The sequence below is a fragment of the Elephas maximus genome, chromosome 21, assembly GCF_024166365.1.
Source record: "Elephas maximus indicus isolate mEleMax1 chromosome 21, mEleMax1 primary haplotype, whole genome shotgun sequence".
Classification (NCBI taxonomy): domain Eukaryota; kingdom Metazoa; phylum Chordata; class Mammalia; order Proboscidea; family Elephantidae; genus Elephas; species Elephas maximus.
In genome coordinates, this window is record NC_064839.1 from 16,674,391 (window position 1) to 16,697,392 (window position 23,002).

A 23,002-nucleotide genomic window follows, 5' to 3' on the forward strand; every position below is an offset into this window, starting at 1 on the left:
AACCTTAACTTAGTAACCTGTGAGAAGGCTCCTGCTTAGAGAACAAAGGTTAAGGATTTGTGATTGTAATGTGGCAAAAGCACAGTTTCATTTTATTTTATGAGTGAGGGTTTTAGACGGCAGATGTATGATAAAATCAGTTCCAAAGGAATGTCTCTGGATTATAAAGGAACATTAGTGAACTCGATATTACTTTTGAAAGTTTTCTATTTTAGTCTATATGTTTCATATTTGAACCTGAAAGTTTAAACTCTGTTGTGTCTGCCTATGAGACACAGAATTCCCACTCTGAAAGCATGATGTCAGACAAAAAAGGCTCTTGTGGTACTGAGAATTACCACTAAAAAAAAAAAAAAAAAAAAATTTTTTTTTTTTTTTTTACCACTAGAGGGTAGCAAAACCCATATTTCTCCCTTGTTCAGCGGCTTTCATCTGCTACCTTGATATAACTTCTTTTCTTTTTCAGGTCCAGGTATTTGGAAGTTTTAAAACCGTCCTATATCTGCCTGCCAGATTGGTACAATTGTGAAGCTTTCAAGGGATTGTATATTTTCTGTTGAATGTGTAAAAGTAGAAACAATCAGGCTTATGAAACAAAAATTCGTTCACCTGTATTTTATTTGAATTACCTTGAGGCAGACTATAGCTTCGGACCATCTTGCCAAGACTTGGATGATACAGATGGATGTAAAAGGGAGTGTGCAGCTGTGGAAACTGTTAGTCACTAATCTTAACAACTGGCTACCCTGCAGAGAACTGCTCGGCTCCATAACTTACCCCTTAGCATGGATGGTGATATAGTACCTTGGTAAGATACCTGCCTATACTGTAGACCTGGTATACTCTGTGATGTGAGGTCTCATTTTTTATAAACAACACACACTACCCTCGAAACAATGGCCCATGGACGCTCTGTTAACCCAGAACTGAGAGGCGGAGGGTGCTGTCACATTGTGGGGATTGCAACTGATGCCACAAAACCATATGTGTATGAATTTTTGTATGAGAAATTAACTTGAGCTGTAAGCTTTCACCTAAAGGACAATTAAAAAAAAAAAAAAAAGAACTCATACTACTAGATGCTATCCCATCATCCTGATCCAGAGATTCGGGTTACAAAACGCTCCTCTGAGGAAGGTCTTCATCTTTTAAGGATGGGAGCCCTGGTGGCACAATGGTTATGTGCTTGGCTGCTAACTGAAAGTTTGGCGATTTGAACCCACCAGCTGCTCTGCAGGAGAAAGATGTGGCATTCTGCCCTCATGAAGATTTACAGCCTTGGAAACCCTGTGGGCAGTTGTCCTCTGTCCTGTAGGGTCGCTATGAGTCAGAATTGACTCGAGGCAATGGATCTGAGTCTTCTCAAATGAGGGCTTCCTTGACTCATATCCTGGGAGAATCCCCTTGTAGGAATGGTGACATTTCCCTGAGAGGTGAACACCTGGTCTTTGCTTTAAGAAGGAAAAACCATTCCGTCACGTGACTTGATTTACTTTCCTTCACTCTAACCTATACTTTTTTTTTTTTTTTTAAGTGTTTCGAAGTGGCTAGATCCTTGCAATTTCCATTTTTCCCACTGCTGGCCTTGGCCCCCAAAGCCATAAAATGTTCAACTTGGATTCTGTTAGTATTTTTCTTTGTTTAGGTTCTGAGTTTCAGCAAAACCCTAAGAGTCACTCTTCTTAAAAAAATTTAATTAAATTTTATGAATAGGTAGTACATTCACATAGTTCAGGTTTATAAAAGCACAAAAATAATTACAGTGAAAAAATTTCATCATCCCACCTATGTATCCCCCTCCCCCCCCATCTTGTCATCAAGTCAATTCTGACTCATAGTGACCCTATAGGACAAAGTAGAGTTGCCCTATAGGGTTTCCAAGGAGTGGCTAGTGGATTTGAACTGCTGACCTTTTGGTTAGCAGCTGAGCTCTCAACCACTACACCACCAGGGCTCCCTCTGTCCCCCAGTTGCTCTCTTTAGAGGAAGCCACTGTTAACAGTTTTTCAAATATCCTTCCAGCGAGATTCTGTGCGTGTAAAAGGCAGTGTGTGTGTGTGTTCTTCCTTTTTTACACAAATGGTAGCATACTAGAAATGCTGCATCTTGCTTTTCAGACAACAATATTTTTAAGTCACAGTCTCACTCAGAGAGGAAGATCTTAAATTTAGTCTCAGAACCCTTGATGAAAAGGAAACATGAACTAGTACTTTCTGGAGTTTTACTCTTATTTATTCCCTGAGGCCTGAATTCTGAGAACTGCCTGGGAGAAAGAGGCAGTTACCATCGACATCTCCCACATCCCCCCTGGAAAACCAGTTATTACCAACACATGTAGTCTTCACTGGGCAGGCTGGGATATAGGTTTTAATTCACTAATTTGCAGCCTATAAGCCTGAACATAAGCTCAGACAAGTACGCGCTCTTCTTTAAACAACTTTCACGTCTTCTGCGTTCAGTGACATCGATCTTGTGGTATTTGGGACGTGGGAGAACCTGCCCCTCTGGACCTTGGAAGAAGCTCTTTGGAAACATAAAGTTGCAGATGAGGGTTCTGTGAAAGTTCTGGACAGAGCAACTGTAAATTCTGCAACGTTTCAGCTTCAAGTCGCTAGTTCTTTACCCAGGAAGCTTATAAAAAAAAATTTTGGTTTTGTGAGCAGAGTTGGATTCTGAGTGAATGATTCTTTCATTTTTGTTGATTTCACAGCACTTGTATGTAAGTTTTGTTTGCGTAACAAATTAACTTGTTCTGGTAATGCATTTCTTTAAAAACGAATATTTGATTTTATCATACACAACACTCATTGCAGAGATTTTTAAAAATGTAAAGCAGTATAAATAAAAATGTATTTCTATTAAACAGTTTATAGTAACACAGAAGATGCTGTTATTCTATTTTGTGTTGGTGAAAATTTATGTGTAATTGAGATTCTGAAAAGAAAGCCAGGTTTTAACCATACCTGGAATGACCATTGATGAACCTTCATGGAAAATCATTATAGAAATAAAATAGATCTGTTTCAGAGGTTTGGGGTTTTGCATATTAGGTTTTCTTATAGCAAAACACCAATATTGTTTATTATAAAAAAGCTGTTAATTTGGAGACTCAGTTCTTAACACAGATTTTGCTGACCTGAGTTTTCTAATGCACGTTGCAAATAGAGCATTTTTTTAAAAAAGAATTCCTACTATCTCATAGAATTCATGCTATCGTTTTTTGTTTCAAGCTAATTCTTGCACTTTATCTGCTCTTGTGAGATTGCTTTTTTTTGGCTGTTTGGAAAACTGACCAGTAATGCAGATAGATGATGGTGCGTGACTTAGATTCGGGCAGTTTGGTGACATGAACTATTTAGTGCCTTAGACTGAGTGAGAAACAGTGTTTTCCAAAGTACACAGTGTTGAGAAAGGTTTTTGTTACCTGATTTTAAAATCTTCAACTAATAGGAATGAAAGGACACTGTTGGTGAGGTTAAATGCTGACATAAATGGGTTCTGGGTGGGTAAAGTGTAAGAGGCCGGGTTTACTGGGGTGTGAAGTGTTCAGAGCGCTCAAGATTTCTCGGCCCTCAAGAGAAGGCCTAGACCTCAAGTCTAGTAACTTTTTATCCCAGTTTTTGTCATTTAATTTAGTTAAAGTGTTTCAATTTTACCATTCTTCTCTTTCTAGGTACCTATTAAGTACACAGATTCTTTTCCTGAAGTGAAAGTTGATACCAGCTTTAACGTATAGGACGGTGAAGACCTGCTGGCCTCATCAAAGGCTTTCCCAAGGACCAAGGTCTGGGAACTTGTAGCGTTTATATGGTGGAGCCATTAGAAATGTGATTTTGTTCTGACATTCTGTGGTGGTGGTGTTCTAGTACAGTTTACTAAAGGATTTTTATTTGCATACTGCCGACAAAGGCTTCTAACTTTCCCATGCAATAGTTTATTTTCCTTGAATCTGCTTGTCATAATTGGTAATTAATATATAATGTGATCTCCAGTGAGAATGAAGGGTTGATAAAGCTTTTTAAGACATCTTCTGGTCTAAATCCTTCCTCTTAAGGAGATATTGGCTGAAATCATGCCACACAGTTGGTTCCTGTCCATTTTTAATCTCCAAGAATTCAGGTTTAAGAACCTCCCTTGGGAGCCTTTTCTAGATTTTAATCCCTAAATCACCTACCTGTAAAGTGGCTCCTGCAGTCTTCCTTACTTTTATCTTGATGCAATTTAAATCTATTTATACTTGTTCTGTTTTCTTCCTAGACAGGGAAGAATTTACCAACATCATCTTAAGAACACTCCACATACTTAAAGACAGCTGTCAACCTTTTCCCTCTAAACTAAAATCGTTACCTGCTCTTGCTTGTGTATAATATCTTTTCTACCAATTCATCATCTTTTTTCTTCAGCAGTAGCTATAGTTTCTCTCTCGCTCCTCTTTTTTTTTGGTAAGAAAAAATTTTAACTGCTTTATCAAGTTGTAAACTTTATATTCTCATTGTTAAAATGAACAAAGTATAGAAAACCAGGAAAAGAAAAGAAATATTATACATAATTCCACTCTTTTGGTGGTGGTGGTGTGTGTGTATAGATTTTCTTTTTCCCAGGAAAGCAGCATTTTTTAATTGAAAATAATAGGCTTGATAAGAAACATAACAATAAAAAGGGGTATTGAAAAGCTCATCACTCCCACACTTCAGATGCTTAAATCAGCTTTCTAGAATTTACCACCATCAATTTTCTTTTTTTTTTAATTTTTGGCTTGCCTATCCATGTTTTGAAATTTTTAAGCACAAAAAGAATAGCACATTATACACGCATTGTTTTGTTGTTAGCTATGACTCATGGTAACCACAGGTGTGCAGAGCAGAACTGCGCTTCATAGGGCTTTCAAGGCTGTGACCTTTCCGAAGCAGATCACTGGGCTTGTCTTCCGACGTGCTTTTGGGTAGGTTGGTAGTTTGAACCTTTTGGCTACAGTCGAGCACTTAACTGCCTGTGCCACCCAGGGACTCCTGCACATGGTAACCCTCAGTTACGTATAGCTTACTTTTCTATAGCTTTCTCTTAAAATAGAAAATTAGATACATGGCCTATCTCCACCAAATTTATTTTGTAATGCACCTAAAACCTAGCCTAGTGCAGTCGAGTCGATTCCAACTCATAGTGACCCTATAGGACAGAGTAGAACTATGCAAGGACCAGTTTATGCCCCTGTTAATGCTGAGAGCTATTACTAATACGGGAATTCATCAAAAATACAATTTTATTTCTTTTTCAGAAATATCCTGTATTACTATACTTGGTTTTAGTATTGAAATAATTCTTATTACCAAACGAAATCCATTGCCTTTGAGTCAATTCCACCTCATAGCTACCCTAGAGGACACAGTAGAACTGCCCCATAGGATTTCCAAGGAGTGGCTGGTGGAATTGAACTGCCAACCTTTTGGTTAGTAGCCGAGCTCTTAACCATTGCACCACCAGGGCTCCAATTCTTAATACAGAGGGACCTTAATGAAGTACTTATGGGAGGAGATGGTTCTTATAGTCTCTTTTTAATGGCAGTCAATTTCCTTCGGGTAAGTCATATTAGTATACTATGCTAGGTAGACTAACAGAGAGTACACCAGAAAAAAAATTAATTGGGAAATCATTTTGGGAAAAGTTTAAATCAAGCTTTAATTGGAGTGTTTTCTTGATTACTTATGGCTTTTCCCTTTAAGTAATTTTTTTTTTTATAATTTAGCAAATAAGCATTTTAAAACTCTTAAAAATATTTTGTTTTTAATCCTATGTGTTCTAATGCTGTTGAAACTTTTCACTGCAAATTTTAACATGCCAAGACATGGCTTGCTTTCCGTAAATGTGAAGAGTGGTATATATGCCAAAAATAAGATTATCTTCTAAGCAACTAACCTTATAAGTTCAACTGGAATTGAGACTTGCCATCTGAACTGGAAGTCTTAGTGTGGTAAGCGAGTGTGGCACAGGGTTGCCAAGAACCTGATTCTACCCATGAGTCAGAATGACTTCCCTGATGTGTTGGGACAAGAGCCACATCAGCGTCCTGGGGCAGCTGTAAAATCTATCCCTAGAAACTGTCCTCACCAGTTTCACACCCATGGGGCTTTAGTGTTTTCTTCAACTGCAGAATAGCTGCTGTTACTCTGTTAACTACTCTCTGCTTAGAACATATCATTCCCTTTTGGCTGCTAGGCTATGCTAAGCTAACATGATAATAAATAATATTATTTACATGAGTTAGAATGTCATATTTCCTTCCATTCTGATAGTTTAGAGAAAATCCAATGTGATTTCTTCCTTTTTTCTATTTTTATTACATCCTAGGGAAGATGTGTACATCTCCAGCACAGACTATGGTGTTCTCTTCATAGAATTCTTTGAATTATCTGGACAACACTTCAGTCATTTAAAGACTGGCTTCCAGGTAAAGGATGGTGGTTCACATGTGGCCAAAGATGAAGGGAGAAAAATATGTGATGGCTCCAGGCCGTCAGTGCTTTATACAGAAGATCCTTTACAACCAGGTGTTGAAATTAGGCAAATTGGTGAGCATGCAGAGAGAGGGCGTGTCATTCATCTTATTGTATTTTGAACTCTTTGGATGAATAATGAAGGAATAACTTCAAGAAGTCCAAGCTGCACTGAAGACATTGGTAAAAAACAAGGCTCCAAGAATTGGTGGAATACCAGTTGAGATGTTTCAACAAACAGATGCAGCGCTGGAAGTACTCACTCATCTATGCCAAGAAATTTGGAGGACAGCTATGTGGCCAACCAACTGGAAGAGATCCATATTTATGCCTATTCCAAAAATAGATGATCCAGCCGAATGCGGAAATTATTGAACAATATCATTAATATCACATCCAAGCAAAATTTTGCTGAAGATCATTTAAAAGCAGCTATAGCAGTACATCAACAGAGAACCGCTATTAATTCAAGCTGGATTCAAAAGAGGACGTAGAATGAGGAATATCACTGCTGATGTCAGATGGATCCTGGCTGAAAGCAGAGAATACCAGAAGGATGTTTCCCTGTGTTTTATTGACTATGCAAAGGCATTCGACTGTGTGGATCATAACGAATTATGGATAACATTGTGAAGAACGGGAATTCCAGAACACTTAATTGTGCTCAGGATGAACCTGTTCATAGACCAAGAGGCAGTCATTTGAATGGAACAAGGGAATGCTGTGTGGTTTAAAGTCAGGAAATGTGTGTGTCGGGGTTGTATGCTTTCCCTATACTTATTCAATCTGTATGCTGAGCAAATAATCTGAGATGGTGGACTGTATGAAGAAGTACAGGGCATTGGGATTGGAGGAAGACTCATTAACAACCTGCGTTATGCAGATGACACAACATTGCTTGCTGAACGTGAAGAGGCCTTGAAGCACTTACTAATGAAGATCAAAGACTACAGCCTTCGGTATGGATTACATCTCAGCATAAAGAAAACAAAAATCTTCACAATTGGACCAATAAGCAACATCATGATAAACGGAGCAAAGATTGACGTTGTCAAGGATTTCAGTTTACTTGGATCCACAATCAACACCCATGAAAGCAGCAGTCAAGAAATCAAACGACACATTGCATTGGACAAATTTGCTGCAAAAGACCTCTTTAAAGTGTTAAAAAAGCAAAGATGTCACTTTAAGGACTAAGGTGCATCTGATTCAAGCCATGGTATTTTCAGTTGTTTCATATGCATGCAAAAGCTGGACAATGAATAAGGAAGATCGAAGAAGAACTGATGGCTTTAAATTGTGGTGTTGGCGAAGAATGTTGAATATACCATGAACTGCCAAAAGAACAAACAAATCTACCTTGGAAGAAGTACAGCCCGAATGCTCCTTAGAGGGCAGAGCCAAGATGGCGGAATAGACAGAATGTTCCCTAGAAGTGAGGATAATGAGACTTCATCTCACATACTTAGGACATGTTATCAGGAGGGACCAGTCCCTGGAGAAGGACTTCATGCCTGGTAGAGTAGAGGGTCAGTGAAAAAGAGGAAGACCCTCAACAAGATGAAAATGACATAGTGGCTGCAACAATGGACTCAAGAATAACAAAGATAGTGAGGATGGTGCAGGACCGGGCAGTGTTTCATTCTGTTGTACACAGGGTGGCTATTAGTCGGAACTGACTTGGCGGCACCTAACAACAACAAGTTCAAATTGTCATACTTTTTCCATCAAAATCTGTCATAAACAAACAAATACACATACCAGAAAAAACACCTTACGCACATCCCACTGGGAGTACAATCCACTTGACTTTCAAAAGCAAAGGAGACCAGGTCGTGGATAGGTTTGTGTGCCTCTCCAGTATGAGGGCTTCTTTCCTTCTTTCTGTGTTCTCATTGCCTGCTATTCACACCAGTTGTCAGCTAGGGCTTCAGTGTGATGAGTTTGAAGTCCTTGGAGGCAGTGAGCACAGTGACATATTTCTGGATTCATGAGCAAAATGGTTCAAGGAGACTATTGTTCTTTTGAACTACTTTTTGGCTCTTATTTTGCGTGGTCTCCCTGTGCCTTTCTAACTTGATGTTGGCATGAAAGTGAGCAGAGAAGGAAAAGCAGTTCCTCCCATACTTTCACGAAGCTGTTTGCTTGCTTGTATCCTAGTTTTTCTGGACATTTTTTATCCTGACATAATTGTAAACTATTTAGACTCTGCATTATCAGACTTCAATGGAAATGCTTTTAGTCACTTCCTTTAGAGCGTAAACTCTAAAAGTGAGTCAGAAAAGGGAGTTAAGAGGAATGCCAGTTGTCTGGGAGCCCTGTTCTGGCTTATTGAGCTGTCTGAGCACGTGAACAGTGCTGTGTGTTTATTCATTCAGGAAATATTCACTGGGAGCCTACTTTGTGCAGAGGCATTGTGCAAAGGACACTAGGATTTTTCAGATAGGACACGGCCTTGCTTTTTAAAAAAAGCTTTTTTTTTTTTTTTTTTTTTTTAGGAGCTCATAATTGAGCAGGGGAAATAGCTATACAGGTAACAGAAACACAAAACCCAGATAGTTCTAATTTACATTGCTTTCACTCCTTTAGGAGAGAAGAGACAGCTTTGCATAACTGTTTATTTATAGGATAGCCCTTGTTGGGCCAGAATGCATTGAGGGCAACTTATACTCCACACCAAAGTACTGACTGCAGCTAGACAGGTTCAGAGAGCAAGGAGCCCTGGGACAGCTGGCAGCTCAGCCTCTGGATGCAGCTCTCGCAGAGACCGCTATCACCCCTCTTGGAGGCTGGAATTTCGTTTTATAAATGAAGACGTCCATGCATATTTAGTTTAAATTAAGCAATGGTCAAGCTTACTATTTTTTTTTCAATTAATAGTTTTTATTTTTTAGAAAGCTAACTGTTTTATGGGTACATTTCTTTTAAGGTATTGATGCTGGAAGGGATTCCTATGGGGCCATGTCATTGAAACAGGCCTTTGATTTTGACTATGGTGTTCTGAGTCATGCTGTATGGCCAATAGCAAAGGACCATCCCAACAATGAAACGGAGAGGTAAACCTTTAAGTAAAATCAGCCCATTGTGTCAGGATTGGTTGTGGCTTCTGATCTTCAAATTAATGTGATAACCTCCCTCCCACCACCAGCCCTGTCCTTTTTTTTTTAAACACATACAGTGTACTAGGTAGAATACAGCCATGGGTGAAAATTTGCCACATGGAGAGATTGGGTATCAGACAACTGGAGCTTGCAGGATAGGCTGGAGCCTTTGTGCAATGGTAAGATTGTTTCAGTTCATCGACTGACCGAGTATTAGAGGCTTTCTATGTTGTGTTGTGTATTTAAGGGAAAGAAATGTTTTCCAATCTTTTGCCACTCTTTTGGGAAAAGGTGTTACCTTGATAGCAGACGCTCAGCAGTTCGATAAATGTAATAATATCTATCTGAAGAAAACGAAGCCCTTGGGAAATGTAGAAGTAAAACTTCGGAATTGCTCAGTGAATGCTCTTCAAACTCTTCATCAGGTCCAGCGTCTTCCTCTTCTGCCACGCAGTCCAGCTCGAGTGATGTAGTATTAAAAACACGGCTTTTCTAAGCCTGTAAGTTCAGGAGTTCTGTTGCTAGGTTACTCTGTCTAGAGGTAAAAGGAGCTCATTTTCTTTTTTGTTTCTGGGCAGTTTGAATAGTGTTCACGATTGTACTTTTTCCCAATGTTTTATTAGGAAAATTTTAAACATACAGCAAAGGCAAAAGAATTTTAGTGAACATCTATACGCCCACCGCCTAATTCCACCATTACTGTTTTACTTGCTTATCATGTACCTGTCTATCCATCTCCTTACTCATTAATTCATTTTATTCTTTGGTAGATTTTAAAGTAATTTGCACACATCAGTACACGTCCTCCAAAACACTGCAGCTTGTATATCATTAGGCATAGTTCAGTAACTGTTTATAGTTTTTTTTTTTTTATATATAAAATTGACATGTAAGGAAATGGTGGCACAGTGCAGTTCAAATCCACCAGCCGCTCCTTGAAAACTTTATGGGGCAGTTCTACTTTGTCCTATAGGGTCTTTATGAGTTAGAATCAACTTGAAGGCAATGGATTTGGTTTTTTGGTTTTGGAAATGGGCAAATCTTTACATTCACTGATTTTCATCGTGTAAATATACACGTGCAATCCAAAGCCTTAACAAGATACAGAATATGACTATCACCCCAGAGAGCTCCCTCACGATCCTTCCCAGTCACGCCCCACTCCCACCGTCAGGGACATCCACCGTTCATATTTTCTAGCACTGCAGATGAGTTTTTTCTGTTCCAGAATTTTATGTAAATGGAGCCATACAGTACGTCTGCTTTTGTGGACGGCTTCTTGCACTCAGAATAATGAGCTTCCTGATTGAACTTTTAAAAACTGAGATATAATTTACATAATATAAAATTCACTGTTTTAGTTGAAGTGTACAATTTAGTGGCTTTCGTTAGGTTCAAAATGTTGTACAACCACCACCACTATCGAATTCCAGAACATTTCCATCACTCCCCAAAAAACTCTGTACCTGCTAGCAGTCCCTTGCACACTTCCCCTCCCTCCCGTCCCCTGCTATCCACTCTTCTACTTTCTGTCTCTGTCCTGATGGAATTTTAAGTGTCAATTACATCTAAGTTACTTTCCTTTATCAAGGCCAATTTTCAGTTGACTTAACTGAGATCTAAAATGGGCTTACCCATTATTTGAATTTTGACTTCATTAAGTGTATGACAAAAAGTAATTCAAATATATAAGGGACAGAATTTTATGTTGTTAATGATGACCGTGTATCATCATGGAGTAATAAATCCTCAGATGCGGGGTCTCCCTGTGTGCCTTTTTGGTTCCCAGAGCAGTGTTGTGAAGGCTACAACACTGAGCTCGATGGCACAGACACAGTGGCAGAAGCAAAGCTGGCCTCAAGACAGGAAGGAATAGCAACTGAGCGCGTGTGACTCAGAGACGCTGGTAGAGTGTGAGGGCGAAGGGTGGGGACCTGAGAAGTAGCACAGTGACAGCCGGGAGCAGCCCAGAGCAGGTGGGGCTCAGCCTATTATCTCTGGGATGCCCATGGCCGCATGCCGTTTGGTTGGAGGGACCACTGATTTGTGAGCACAGACTCTCAGAGATCGAGCCTCTTAAACCAATCGTTTTGTGTTCAGCTGAAGGCATTGAGCCAGGGCCTGGGACCTAGGTTCCCTACCCTTTAGCATGCTCTTTCCAATATACCATGGTTCATTTTCTGGAACCCAAAATGCAAATAAACTTGGACCTCTGTGAGCTCCTTCAGGACTGATGAACAAGCTCAGACGTGGACAGTGGACTTGACGATGGACAGATGCCTCTGACAAAATAAGTCACTTTAAATGTTTGGAGGAAAATTTTTCTTAAGCAATTAATTTTGTGAATATCTCCATGTGCTTTCTTTAACTTCCAGATGTTTAAGTTGAGTCCAGAGAGTACTTAACTGAAATGGTTTTCCTTTCTTCATTGAATATCTAGAGTATTAATATGTCATTTTATAACTCATGTAACTTGTGTTAGGATTTCAATGTGACACCACGCAAAACCCTGAAACAGCTGCTCTGCCGTCAGTCCACTGGGAACCGGGTGGGCTCCCAAGATGTGGCCTCGGAGTCCTCTCAGGCTGTCGGGAAGATGCAGAGCACCCAAGCCAAGCCACTAACCCACCCAACAGCACCAACAGTGGAATTTGTGTTTTTAATTGTTAGCACGTAATATTTAGAATTCTTATATGTGACTAACATACATGATGGGTTTGAAGAAAACTCTAGGTTAAACGGCAAGCCTGTTTTGCCCTGAGAGGTTCCAAAGCATGACAGTGCTTCTGGTAAAAGGATGTCTTGAGGGTGTTTAAGGGACACTATTGTAACATAAGCCTCGGTGGGACTCTAGAGGCCAGTCCTTATGTGATGCCCCAGCCAACCCGCCTTGTTACAGATTCAGCATCAAAAATCATGTCAATGGTCTTATACACAGAAAACCCTAAGGAATCCTCAAGAACACTACTGAAACTAATAGAAGAGTTCAGCAGAGCATCAGGTTACAAGATAAACATACAGAAATCAGTTGGATTCCTCTACACCAACAAAAAGAACATCAAAGAGGAAATCACCAAATCAATACCATTTACAGTAGCCCCCAAAAAGATCAAATACTTGGGAATAAATCTTAGCAGAGATGGAAAAGACTTATACAAAGAAAACTACAAAACACTTCTGTAAGAAAGCAAAAAAGACCTACATAAGTGGAAAAACATACCTTGCTCATGGATAGGAAGACTTAACATTATAAAAATGTCTATTCTACCAAAAGCGATCTATAGATTTAATGCAATTCTGATCCAAATTCCAATGACATTTTTTAATGAGATGGAGAAACAAATCACCAACTTCATATGGAAGGGAAAGAGGCCCCAGATAAATAAAGCATTACTGAAAAAGAAGAACAAAGTGGGAGGTCTTACTCTACCTGATTTTAGAAGCCATTATACAGCCTGGTGTTGGTACAACAACAGATACATAGACCAATGGAACAGAATTGAGAATCCAGACATAAATCCAGCCACGTATGAGCAGTTGATATTTGACAAAGGTCCCAAAACAGTTAAATGGGAGAAAAGGCAGTCTTTTTAACAAATGATGCTGGCATAACTGGATATCCATCTGCAAAAAAATGAAACAAGACCCATACCTCGCACTATGCACCAAAACTAACTCAAAATGGATCAGAGACCTAAATATAAAATCTAAAACAATAAAAGTCATGGAAGAAAAAATAGAGACAATGTTAGGAGCCCTAATACATGGCATAAACAGTATACAAAACACTACTAACAATGCAGAACAAAAACTAGATAACTGGGAGCTCCTAAAAATCAAACACCTATGCTCATCCAAAGACTTCAGCAAAAGAGTAAAAAGATTACCTACAGACTGGGAAAAAGTTCTTAGCTTTGATATTTCTGATCAGCACCTGATCTCTAAAATCTACATGATGCTGCAAAAACTCAACTGTAAAAAGACAAATAACCCAATTAAAAAATGGGCAAAAGATATGAACAAACATTTTACTAAAGAAGACATTCAGGTAGCTAACAGATACATGAGGAAATGCTCATGATCATTAACCATTAGAGAAACGCAAATCGAAACTACAGTGAGATACCATCTCACTCCAACAAGGCTGGCATTAATCCAAAAACCACAAAACAATAAATGTTGAAGAGGCTGTGGAGAGATTGGAACACTCAGACACTGCTGGTGGGAATGTAAAATGGTACAACCACTTTGGAAATCGATTTGGTGCTTCCTTAAAAAGCTAGAAATAGAACTACCATATGATCCAGCAATCCCACTCCTTGGAATATATCCTAGAGAAATAAGAGCCATCACATAAACAGATGTATGCACACCCGTGTTCATTGCAGCAGTGTTTACAATAGCAAAAAGATGGAAGCAACCAAGGTGCCCATCAACGGATGAATGGATAAATAAATTACGGTATATTCACACAACGGAATACTACTCATCGATAAAGAACAATGAGGAATCTGTGCAACATTTCATAACATGGAGGAACCTAGAAGGCATTATGCTGAGTGAAATTAGTCAGTTGCAAAGGGGCAAATATTGTATAAGACCACTATTATAAGAACTCAAGAAATAGTTTAAACAGAGAAGAAAATATTCTTTGATGGTTATGAGAGGGGGGAGGGAGGAAGGGTGGCAGAGGGGTATTCACTAATTAGATAGTAGATAAGAACTACTTTAGGTGACGGGAAAAACAACACACAGTATGGGTGAGGTCAGCACAACTGGACTAAACCAAAAGCAAAGAAGTTTCCTGAATAAACTGAATGCTTCAAAGGCCAGCGTAGCAGGGGCAGGGGCTTGGGGACCATGGTTTCAGGGGACATCTAAGTCAACTGGCATAATAAAATCTATTAAGAAAACATTCTGCATCCCACTTTGGAGAGTGGCATCTGGGGTCTTAAACCCTAACAAGTGGCCATCTAAGATGCGTCAACTGGTCTCAACCCACCTGGATCAAAGGAGAATGAAGAACACCAAGGACACAAGGTAATTATGAGCCCAAGAGACAGAAAGGGCCACATGAACCAGAGACTACATCATCCTGAGACCAGAAGAACTAGATGGTGCCCGGCTACAACCTATGACTGCCCGGCAGGGAACGCAACAGAGAACCCCTGAGGGAGCAGGAGAACAGTGGGATGCAGACCCCAAATTCTCATAAAAAGACCAGACTTAATGGTCTGACTGAGACTAGAAGGACCCTGGTGGTCATGGCCTCCAGACCTTCTGTTGGCCCGGGACAGGAACCATTCCCAAACCAACTCTTCAGACAGGGTTTGGACTGGACAATGGGTTGGAGAGGGTTACTGGTGAGGAGTGAGCTTCTTGGATCAGGTGGTCACTTGAGACTATGTTGGCATCTCCTGCCTGGAGGGGAGATGAGAGGGTGGAGGGGCTTAGAAGCTGGTGAAATGGACATGGAAAGAGAGAATGGAGGGAGGGAGTGGGCTGTCTCATTAGGGGGAGAGCAATTGGGTGTATGGAGCAAGGTGTATATAAGTTTTTGTGTGAGAGACTGACTTGACTTGTAAACTTTCACTTAAAGCACAATAAAAAATAAAAAATAATCATGTCAAGGTATATAAAGGCCTCAACTGTACTTGAAATAGATGCAAATGAGGTTTTTGCATGACTTCATGGCAGCTTTGTGCATCTCTGGGGATAACTGTCCTTTTTTCTATTTTGATATTCAGTACCTAGCTGCATTGACTTGATCAATCAGCTGTCAGTCATGGTCACTTAATTAGCATTAACTTTGACTTAAAAGGCTACAGAGATCATGTATTTTAAGTTTCTTAGCTGCCCAAGATTATTATGTAACCAGGAGTAATGAGAGGAAGAAGCCAGTTGATACAGGGCTCTGCCTAAGGCCGTCTCACCTCCCTGAGTCCAGTGGGGTCTATGGGCAAAGGCCTCTGAGCAGGAGAGATAAGTCAGTCACTTCGGTTCTGACTTGACTTTCAGAAGCCACTTTATATATACAGCCTTAGTCATTTAGAAAAATAGCAATTAAAGTGACAGGGCTAACAAGAGACTGGTGTCAGAGAAAGCTCAAGGAGCCTCCAGCTGTGACGACCATGAGCTGATGGTGCACATTCATGCCCTAGCAGCACCTTCAGAAGGGCGGTTTATTGTGGGCATATTGTTTGATAGGTTCTGTCTTAGTCATCTAGTGCTGCTGTAACAGAAATACCACAAAAGGATAGCTTTAACAAAGAGAAATTTATTTTCTCGCAGTCTAGTAGGCTACAAGTTCAAATTCAGGGCATCAGCTTCAGGGGAAGGCTTTCTCTCCCTGTCAGCTCTGAAGGAAGGTCCTTCTCATCAATCTTCCCCTGGGCCTAGGAGCTTCTCTGCACAGGAACCTCAGGTCCAAAGGATAGACTCTGCTCCTGGTGCTGCTTTCTTGGTGGTATGAGGTCCACAACTCTCTGCTCACTCTCTTTCCTTTTATTTCTTTTAAGATAAAAGGTGATGCAGACCACACCCCAGGGAAACTCCCTTTACATCAGATCAGGGATGTGACCTAAGTAAGGGTGTTACATCCTGTCCTAATCCTCTTTAACATAACCCAATCTTGCCTCATTAGCCACAGGCAGAGATTAGAGTTTACAACACATAGGAAAGTTACATCAATCATGAAATGGAGGACAACCACACAATACGGGGATTCATGGCCTAGCCAAGTCGACACATATTTTTTGTGGACACAACAATCCACAACAGGTTCCTTGAGAAAAGGTTCACATAATATAGTCTGTAAGAATGCGAGATAGTGGCTTATGTTTTCAAGATTACCATGAAAAAATAATGTGAAAGTGTTAAGCTCCAAGAGGGTGAAGCTCATTTATCCCAGAAGTTGTGTTTGCGTGTAACATCGTTGTGTGCCTGCTGGTAAATCAGTGCTCAGTACAGTAGCTTCCTGCCAGCATATTCCTAGTTCTGAAAATATAAAATAAAGTTCTGAAAGCATCCCCAAATTCAGCTCTTAGAACAGTACCTGGTTTCATCTGCTGCCCTGATGTCTTTTTGGCCACTTTCCTTTTTTGCAGCATGCATCAGCAAGGCTCTTTTGTTCTTCCAGCAAAGGCTTCCAAGGTACAACTCAAACAAGCCTTGGTTCCTTGATGACAAACAAACAGCATCAAGGCAAATCAAATAACCAGTATCTCCACAGCAAAAAGAGGAAACACCGGCGGGATGCCCCTCTCAGGCCTTTGCAAATAGTAGGCGTTGTCCAGTGGACGATCTTCTGTGTGCAGTGATCTCATGCTCAGGACAGTTGGATAGGGACTCCTGGAAGACATCCAGGAGCCTTACGCTGTTCAGACATTGATTTAGCAAGTGCGTTTTTTCCCAGCTCACCACAGAATGAATCATGAAGACCCACAATTGCAAAAGCAAAAAACCAAAAACCCCACTGCCATCGAGTGGACTCCGACTCGTGGAGACCCTATAGGACAGAGTAGAACTGCTCCGTAGGGTTTCCAAGACTGTAAATCTTTATGGATGCAGACTGCGTATCTTTCTCCTGGGTAGCCACTGGTGGGTTCAAACCACCGATCTTTTGATTAGCAGCCAAGTGCTTTAGCCACTGTGCTACCAGGGCTCATTCACAAAAGCAAAAAGCAAGCAAAAAGGGGGAAAAAGGCTGCTCATTTGATAAGTCATATGAAACCCTAGTGGCGTAGTGGTTAAGTGCTATGGCTGCGCACGAAAGGTTTGGCGGTTCAAATCCTCCAGGCGCTCCTTGGAAACTCTACGGGGCAGTTCTACTCTGCCCTATAGGGTCGCTATGAGTCGGAATTGACTCGATGGCACTGGGTTTGTTTTTTTTGGTTTTTATGCTACAACAGGGTCATTTTAAGATTTAAAGCTTGAATGTAAAATAAATAAATTTCTCGTTGGCTTTATGCTGTCACCAGGAACAGTGTTCAGTGTGGGTAAAAAAAAAAAACAGAAACAGAAAACAGTTTCAGAGGACGGGGTGAGGAAGGAAAACAAAGGTCCCTTATAGGAAATCCCGAGGCCAAAGGGGCAAACGATCTGTCCGTGTTTTGGTTTTGTTTTAATTTTGCATGTATTTCCCATCTTTTTTTTTATAGAAGACCATATAGGAAACTGACATTAGTGGTAAGAGTGAATTTGTTAAGGCTTTTTACATAACATTCCTGTTTAAATTGTGAACAGGTTTTTCTGAGGATTAGTTTGAAAAATAATCTGAATTGTCATCTTCACATCCATATATAAGGAAGTGATTAGTTCTATGACTCAATTTGTTTTCCTCAGCTTTGGAATGACTTAATAGAACCTTGTGACCTGATGCAAAATTTTTTCCTCTCTAAAGAAAAGGTTTATGGTGGCAAATGATGTTTATTTTATTTTGTGAAAAAAAAAATATATCCTATGTGCTTTGTGCAAACACCGAAAACCCTCTGTCATCCCTGAGAATTAACTTGCAGCTGTGGTCTATGGTGCTGTCGTCTTGGGCAGTGGGCAGTCATGTGGCTTTCTATTTGTTTCCTTTGCAGTCTTTTTTTCTTTCTTCCTAATATGAAAAAAAAAAAAAAAAAGCTGAGTCTTGTCCCCTTCCTGTTACAGTGATAGCTCAGCGCCCCCAGACGTTCACCTGCTGGCTCCTCTGGCCTGTGTGCTGCCTCTGTGTGTTTGCCTCATTGTTCAAAACACATGGCCATTGAGTCAATTCTGACTCCAAGCGACCCTATAGGACAGAGTAGAACTGCCCAATAGGGTTTCCAAGAAGTGCCTGGGGATTCGAACTGCTGGCCTTTTGGTTTGCCTCATCTTTTGGTCTTTCTTAAATTCACGCTTAACCACTGTGGGAGAGAATAACTGCAAACAGCTTTAATTAAATCATACCCATAAAAAATGATTTTCTTATACTGTGCTTTATGTTTTTGGTATTTGTAATGGATTGAATAGTGGCCCCCAGAAATATGTGTCAGCTTGGCTCAGCCATGCTTCCCGGCATTATGTGGTGGTCCTCCATTTCGTGATCTGATGTAATTGTCCTATGTGTTGTAAATCCTAATCTCTGTCTGTGGTTAGTGAGGCAAGAATAGGTTATGTTAAAGAGGATTAGGGTGGGATGTAACATCGTTGCTCAGGTTACAGCCTTGATCTAAGGGGAGTTTTCCTGCGGAGTGGCCTGCATCATCGTTTATCTTACAAAAGATAAAAGGAGAGAGAATCAAGCAGAGAGATAAGCACTCGTTACCACCAAGCAAGAAGAGCCAGGGGTGTGTCCTTTGGATTTGGGGTCCCTGTGCTGAGGAGCTCCTAGACCAGGGGAAGATTGATGACAATGACCTTCCCCTAGAGCTGACAGAGAGAGACAGCCTTCCCCTGGAGCTGACGCCCTGAATTTGGAGTTCTAGCCTCTGAAACTGTGAGAAAATAAATTTCTGTTTGTTAAAGCCATCCATTTGTGGTACTTCTGTTATAGCAGCACTAGATAACTAGTATTGTTTATCTTTAAAAATTAAATGGTCTTTGATAATAGATCTATTTTGTATTGCCTTATTAAGACCAAATACTTCTTGTCATCCCATTCTTTATCCTCTCCTTCCATGGAATTTTTATCTTCAATTAAAACTTTTTTAAAACACTGACTTGTTTCAAGCATACTGTAAATTTTGGTCATGGCCAGCTTTGAGTGCAAATGAGATGTGTAATTCTGTTATTCATCACTTATCGAGTTTGAAACTCAGTTGGGAATCTTTTACAGAATTTAAGAGATATTTCTGAAAAATGCTTTCTTTTCAAGGTGAAAGCTCTTATGTGTGTGGCTCTGTTGAATATAGCCATTTCTGAGATGAAATTATATATTTATATACACATGCACATACATTTTTTATTATTGGTTTTTAGAAATTTCTTTCGTATACATTTATGAAATAATAAGACCAATCAGACCATTTGCAGACACTTAGTGCAACTTTTTATGAAGAAAATAATGCTAAAGTAAGACAAAAACTGATGTCATCACGGAAATGAACATTTTCAATATGTTCGTATTTTAATTCATGAAAAATGTGTTCCGAAACTGGAAACTCATAATACTCGTGTGAATTGCAGGTTTTTAAATGTGATGTTATTTTGACGGTGTTTTAAATTTCAGAGTCACATTTTATTCTGATCCGAATTTTTATCCAGATGTTGAGCTTTTTTGTTGTTTGAAGCTAGTTTGTTATAATATATTGTGCATCATCACGGTATTTATTTTCTAGGACGATTGTGAATGTGTAGACTTGTGTTAACTGCTAAGGGAACAGTTGTTTATAAAATAATATTAGATCCAGTATTAGCTGCCTATTTATTTTCAGACACTTAATACTTGCAGAGATCCATGTTACATTGACCACACTGAAGGCTTTTTGTAAGAATCCCCCTCATGGTTGAAAGTAGATGTACTCTTACGACGTGGGCATTAGTGTTTCAATAAGCATGTGATTATATTAAGGTGTTGGTAACGGGAAGATCATCTTGATTCCGTTGGGAATCTTAGGTTTTCATAAATGTATTGGGAAAACAGTTTTTCCTGTACTGTCCAAGCTTCTTTTTGGTAAACAGTGTCTTTCTGAAACAAAAAGCATGAAGGAGAAATGGAGGTGTGTACATTTCCTCAAATGACCAGCGCTGCGTTGGTGAATACTGTGTGTCTTGCGATGAACGGTGTGGACGCTGTTCACTTTTCAACCTGAAGTAAAATACTTTCAAGAACTTTTAGTTTGCCCGCTGATTTGTTTTGCACGTTCCATCTGTGTTTGACTCCTGCCTTATTTCTTTTTTGAGTTTCAGTACTTTTTATAAAGCTCTTGTGACTATACCAGAAGCGTGTCAGGTAGCTATTATAGCCCACCCACATCGATGAATCCTAGCCGTCCTTTGCTGGTACCTGTTAGACACGATTTACAAATTCTGCCTCACTGTGGTGACATTGCTTTGGTGGTCACGTATGTGTACCTGGTCAGTGTGCAAGCACTTTAAAAAGTAACTAAAAAAAAGAGTTACATCCTAGTTTTTAGAGGTGCTGATGGAGCAAAGAGGTGTCAGCACAAAACCTGAACGGTTATACTTTGATGATAAAGGTAAATAAATGCATTTTTCCGCTCCAATTTTAAGACGTTGATGAAGGTGCCCAGTTTTTAATGTCCTTGTTTTCTTGGGAGATGTAGCGTTTGGTTTTCAAATCTAGGTCTGGTCTATGGGATCTATGGTTTTTATATGTAGTTGCCCACCCCCTGTCCAACAGTTGATCATATTATATTTTTTTTGTCCTATTTTGAGTGTGTTTCCTCTTTGCTGGCATTTTGAGCCTCTCATTAATATTTGGTTATTTGCTCTGGCTCCAGGTGCTCCTGAATAAAGTCTTCACAGAGTAAAACAAGGGCACTGGGGAGAACGTTGCTTGTTTTTCCCTGTGGGATCTCATATCTCCAGGCGTTTTCTTCTTGTTCCCTCCCCCATGTACTAGTAAGTGTGAGTTGTGTTTGCCTTAACCTAGGGACCGGTGTTTGGGGTTTCCAGAAATGCAGGCGGGTCAGAAGAGAGCGTGGCTGCTGTGAACTGCAGGACCCTGTAGATATAACGTGTTCATCACAGAAACCTCCCTAGTGACTAGGATGCAGTTGTCGAGGTCGCTCTTTAGAAGTCACGTTATCAGGTATTTTGTTCTACAGGGTCGCTATGAGTCGGAATCGACTTGACAGCACTGGGTTTGGGTTTTATCAGGTATCACTGACGTTCCACTGATTTTTTTTTTTGTTCACGATATATCTCAATTTTAATATTGACCTATAATTTGAAACCGATCAGTTCCTTCAATTATAACATGCTGTTGATTTATTTTTTAGTTTCAGACACTAACTAGGAATGTGTATAGGGAATTTGTTTGCTTCTCAGTTAACTTCTCAAAATTCAGTGGTAAACTATTAAAAAAAAAAAAGACATTCCCAATTTTGCTGTGATTACAAATACTGAGATGTTAAAATTAATGATCAAAAGATTTGTTCTTATCCATCAGCTCTTACTCTCCCAGGTCATTAAGTTGTTTTAACTAGTGAAAAGCAACATCTCATAAAGTATTTTGTGAGCAGAGTATTATATAAATGGCTCTATTAAATTTGAGTAAAAAGTTATATTTAATAGTCATGTGTTATAGTAATTTTCACCAGTGACACAGTTGGTCTTCATATTAGAAAATGATACAGCATTCAAGCGGGGGCAAAGATTTGTGTCAGTCATTCCTTGGAGGTATTGTCTTCACCTTGCCTCAGCGTCTCAATCTCTAGACTTTAGCTAGCCTGCATTTTGTCAAAACATGTATGGATGGAATAAATGCTAGGAAACAAATTTTAATATGCTACCTGATATTTAACATAACTAGGAAACAAGCCAGATGTTACTGTGGAAGTTACTGTCATGACTTCAGACCTGACATAACCAAGAAGCCTTTTTCTTGACCACCTTCTTGTGAGTTATCTTGACTTCATACCTTAAGCAACAATTTTTTTTCATCAAAGAGACGGAGCTAAACATCTCTATCAATTGCTATTGATAAGATTATTTCTCAGGAAGATTGTTTATAAAGTCTGCTGATTTATTTGATATCTGGAATTAAACATTTATTTAAGGACAGCTTTTAGTTAATAAACTGGTGTTTATTTTACTCTCAGGTTTTTTTTTTTTAAGTATCTGCCTTTTATATGGCACTGGGTTTTGGGTATCTGCCTTTTATATTTTCTACTGAAGTGTGTGCTTTACTAAGTTTAATCTAGTTTATGGTCTACTAGCCTGAAGGAGATGAACCAGGGAGAGGAGACAGAACACCTCCTTGGGTTATTATTAGCTTGGGCTATTGCCTGAATTTACGGAGAGACACTTTAGCCATATCAATAAGAATAGAGGGTAGTGTAGAAATCAGGTATTCTCTTAATTTGTGTATTTCGGTGAAAGTTTTTCTTGATATTTGTACATCACCTTTACTTTTACATTTTAACTCAAGTTCTTTTAGTTCCAACGGCCTGGGTAATTTTCATTGCACCAGATGTCACAGGGCCTGATAATAGGGCAGGTCTCCAGAGAGGACACAGTTTAATTGAATTACTTAAGAGTGTTGTAAGACTGCCCTCTGATTTTATAAAAGTCTTCTGAAAGTCCTGTAATCCTTATATAAACCGAAGACTTGTTGTTACAAGTATCAGAGTCTTCACACTTTTCTGGAAAAACTGAAAAGCACTGTCTTAATGCCCCTTGTGAAAGGTGAAAAGTGAGGTGCAGAGAGTGTGGTTTCTTTCTGGATATAAAATGTGAAGGACTATTGACATTAACATT

At 39.6% G+C, this 23,002-nt stretch overlaps 1 protein-coding gene across 1 annotated transcript in view; it reads left to right on the forward strand.

The window, feature by feature from the left end:
• LOC126065078 (terminal nucleotidyltransferase 4B-like) overlaps positions 1 to 23,002 on the forward strand; it is a 72,551-nt gene that overhangs the window by 40,134 nt on the left and 9,415 nt on the right. The window contains 11 exon segments of the mRNA XM_049864743.1: positions 467 to 525; positions 2,460 to 2,580; positions 3,674 to 3,784; positions 5,276 to 5,314; positions 5,487 to 5,575; positions 6,334 to 6,545; positions 9,421 to 9,547; positions 9,670 to 9,696; positions 9,698 to 9,771; positions 10,018 to 10,064; positions 12,075 to 12,265. Of these exon segments, the coding sequence (XP_049720700.1) occupies positions 467 to 525; positions 2,460 to 2,580; positions 3,674 to 3,784; positions 5,276 to 5,314; positions 5,487 to 5,575; positions 6,334 to 6,545; positions 9,421 to 9,547; positions 9,670 to 9,696; positions 9,698 to 9,771; positions 10,018 to 10,064; positions 12,075 to 12,265 (1,097 nt within the window).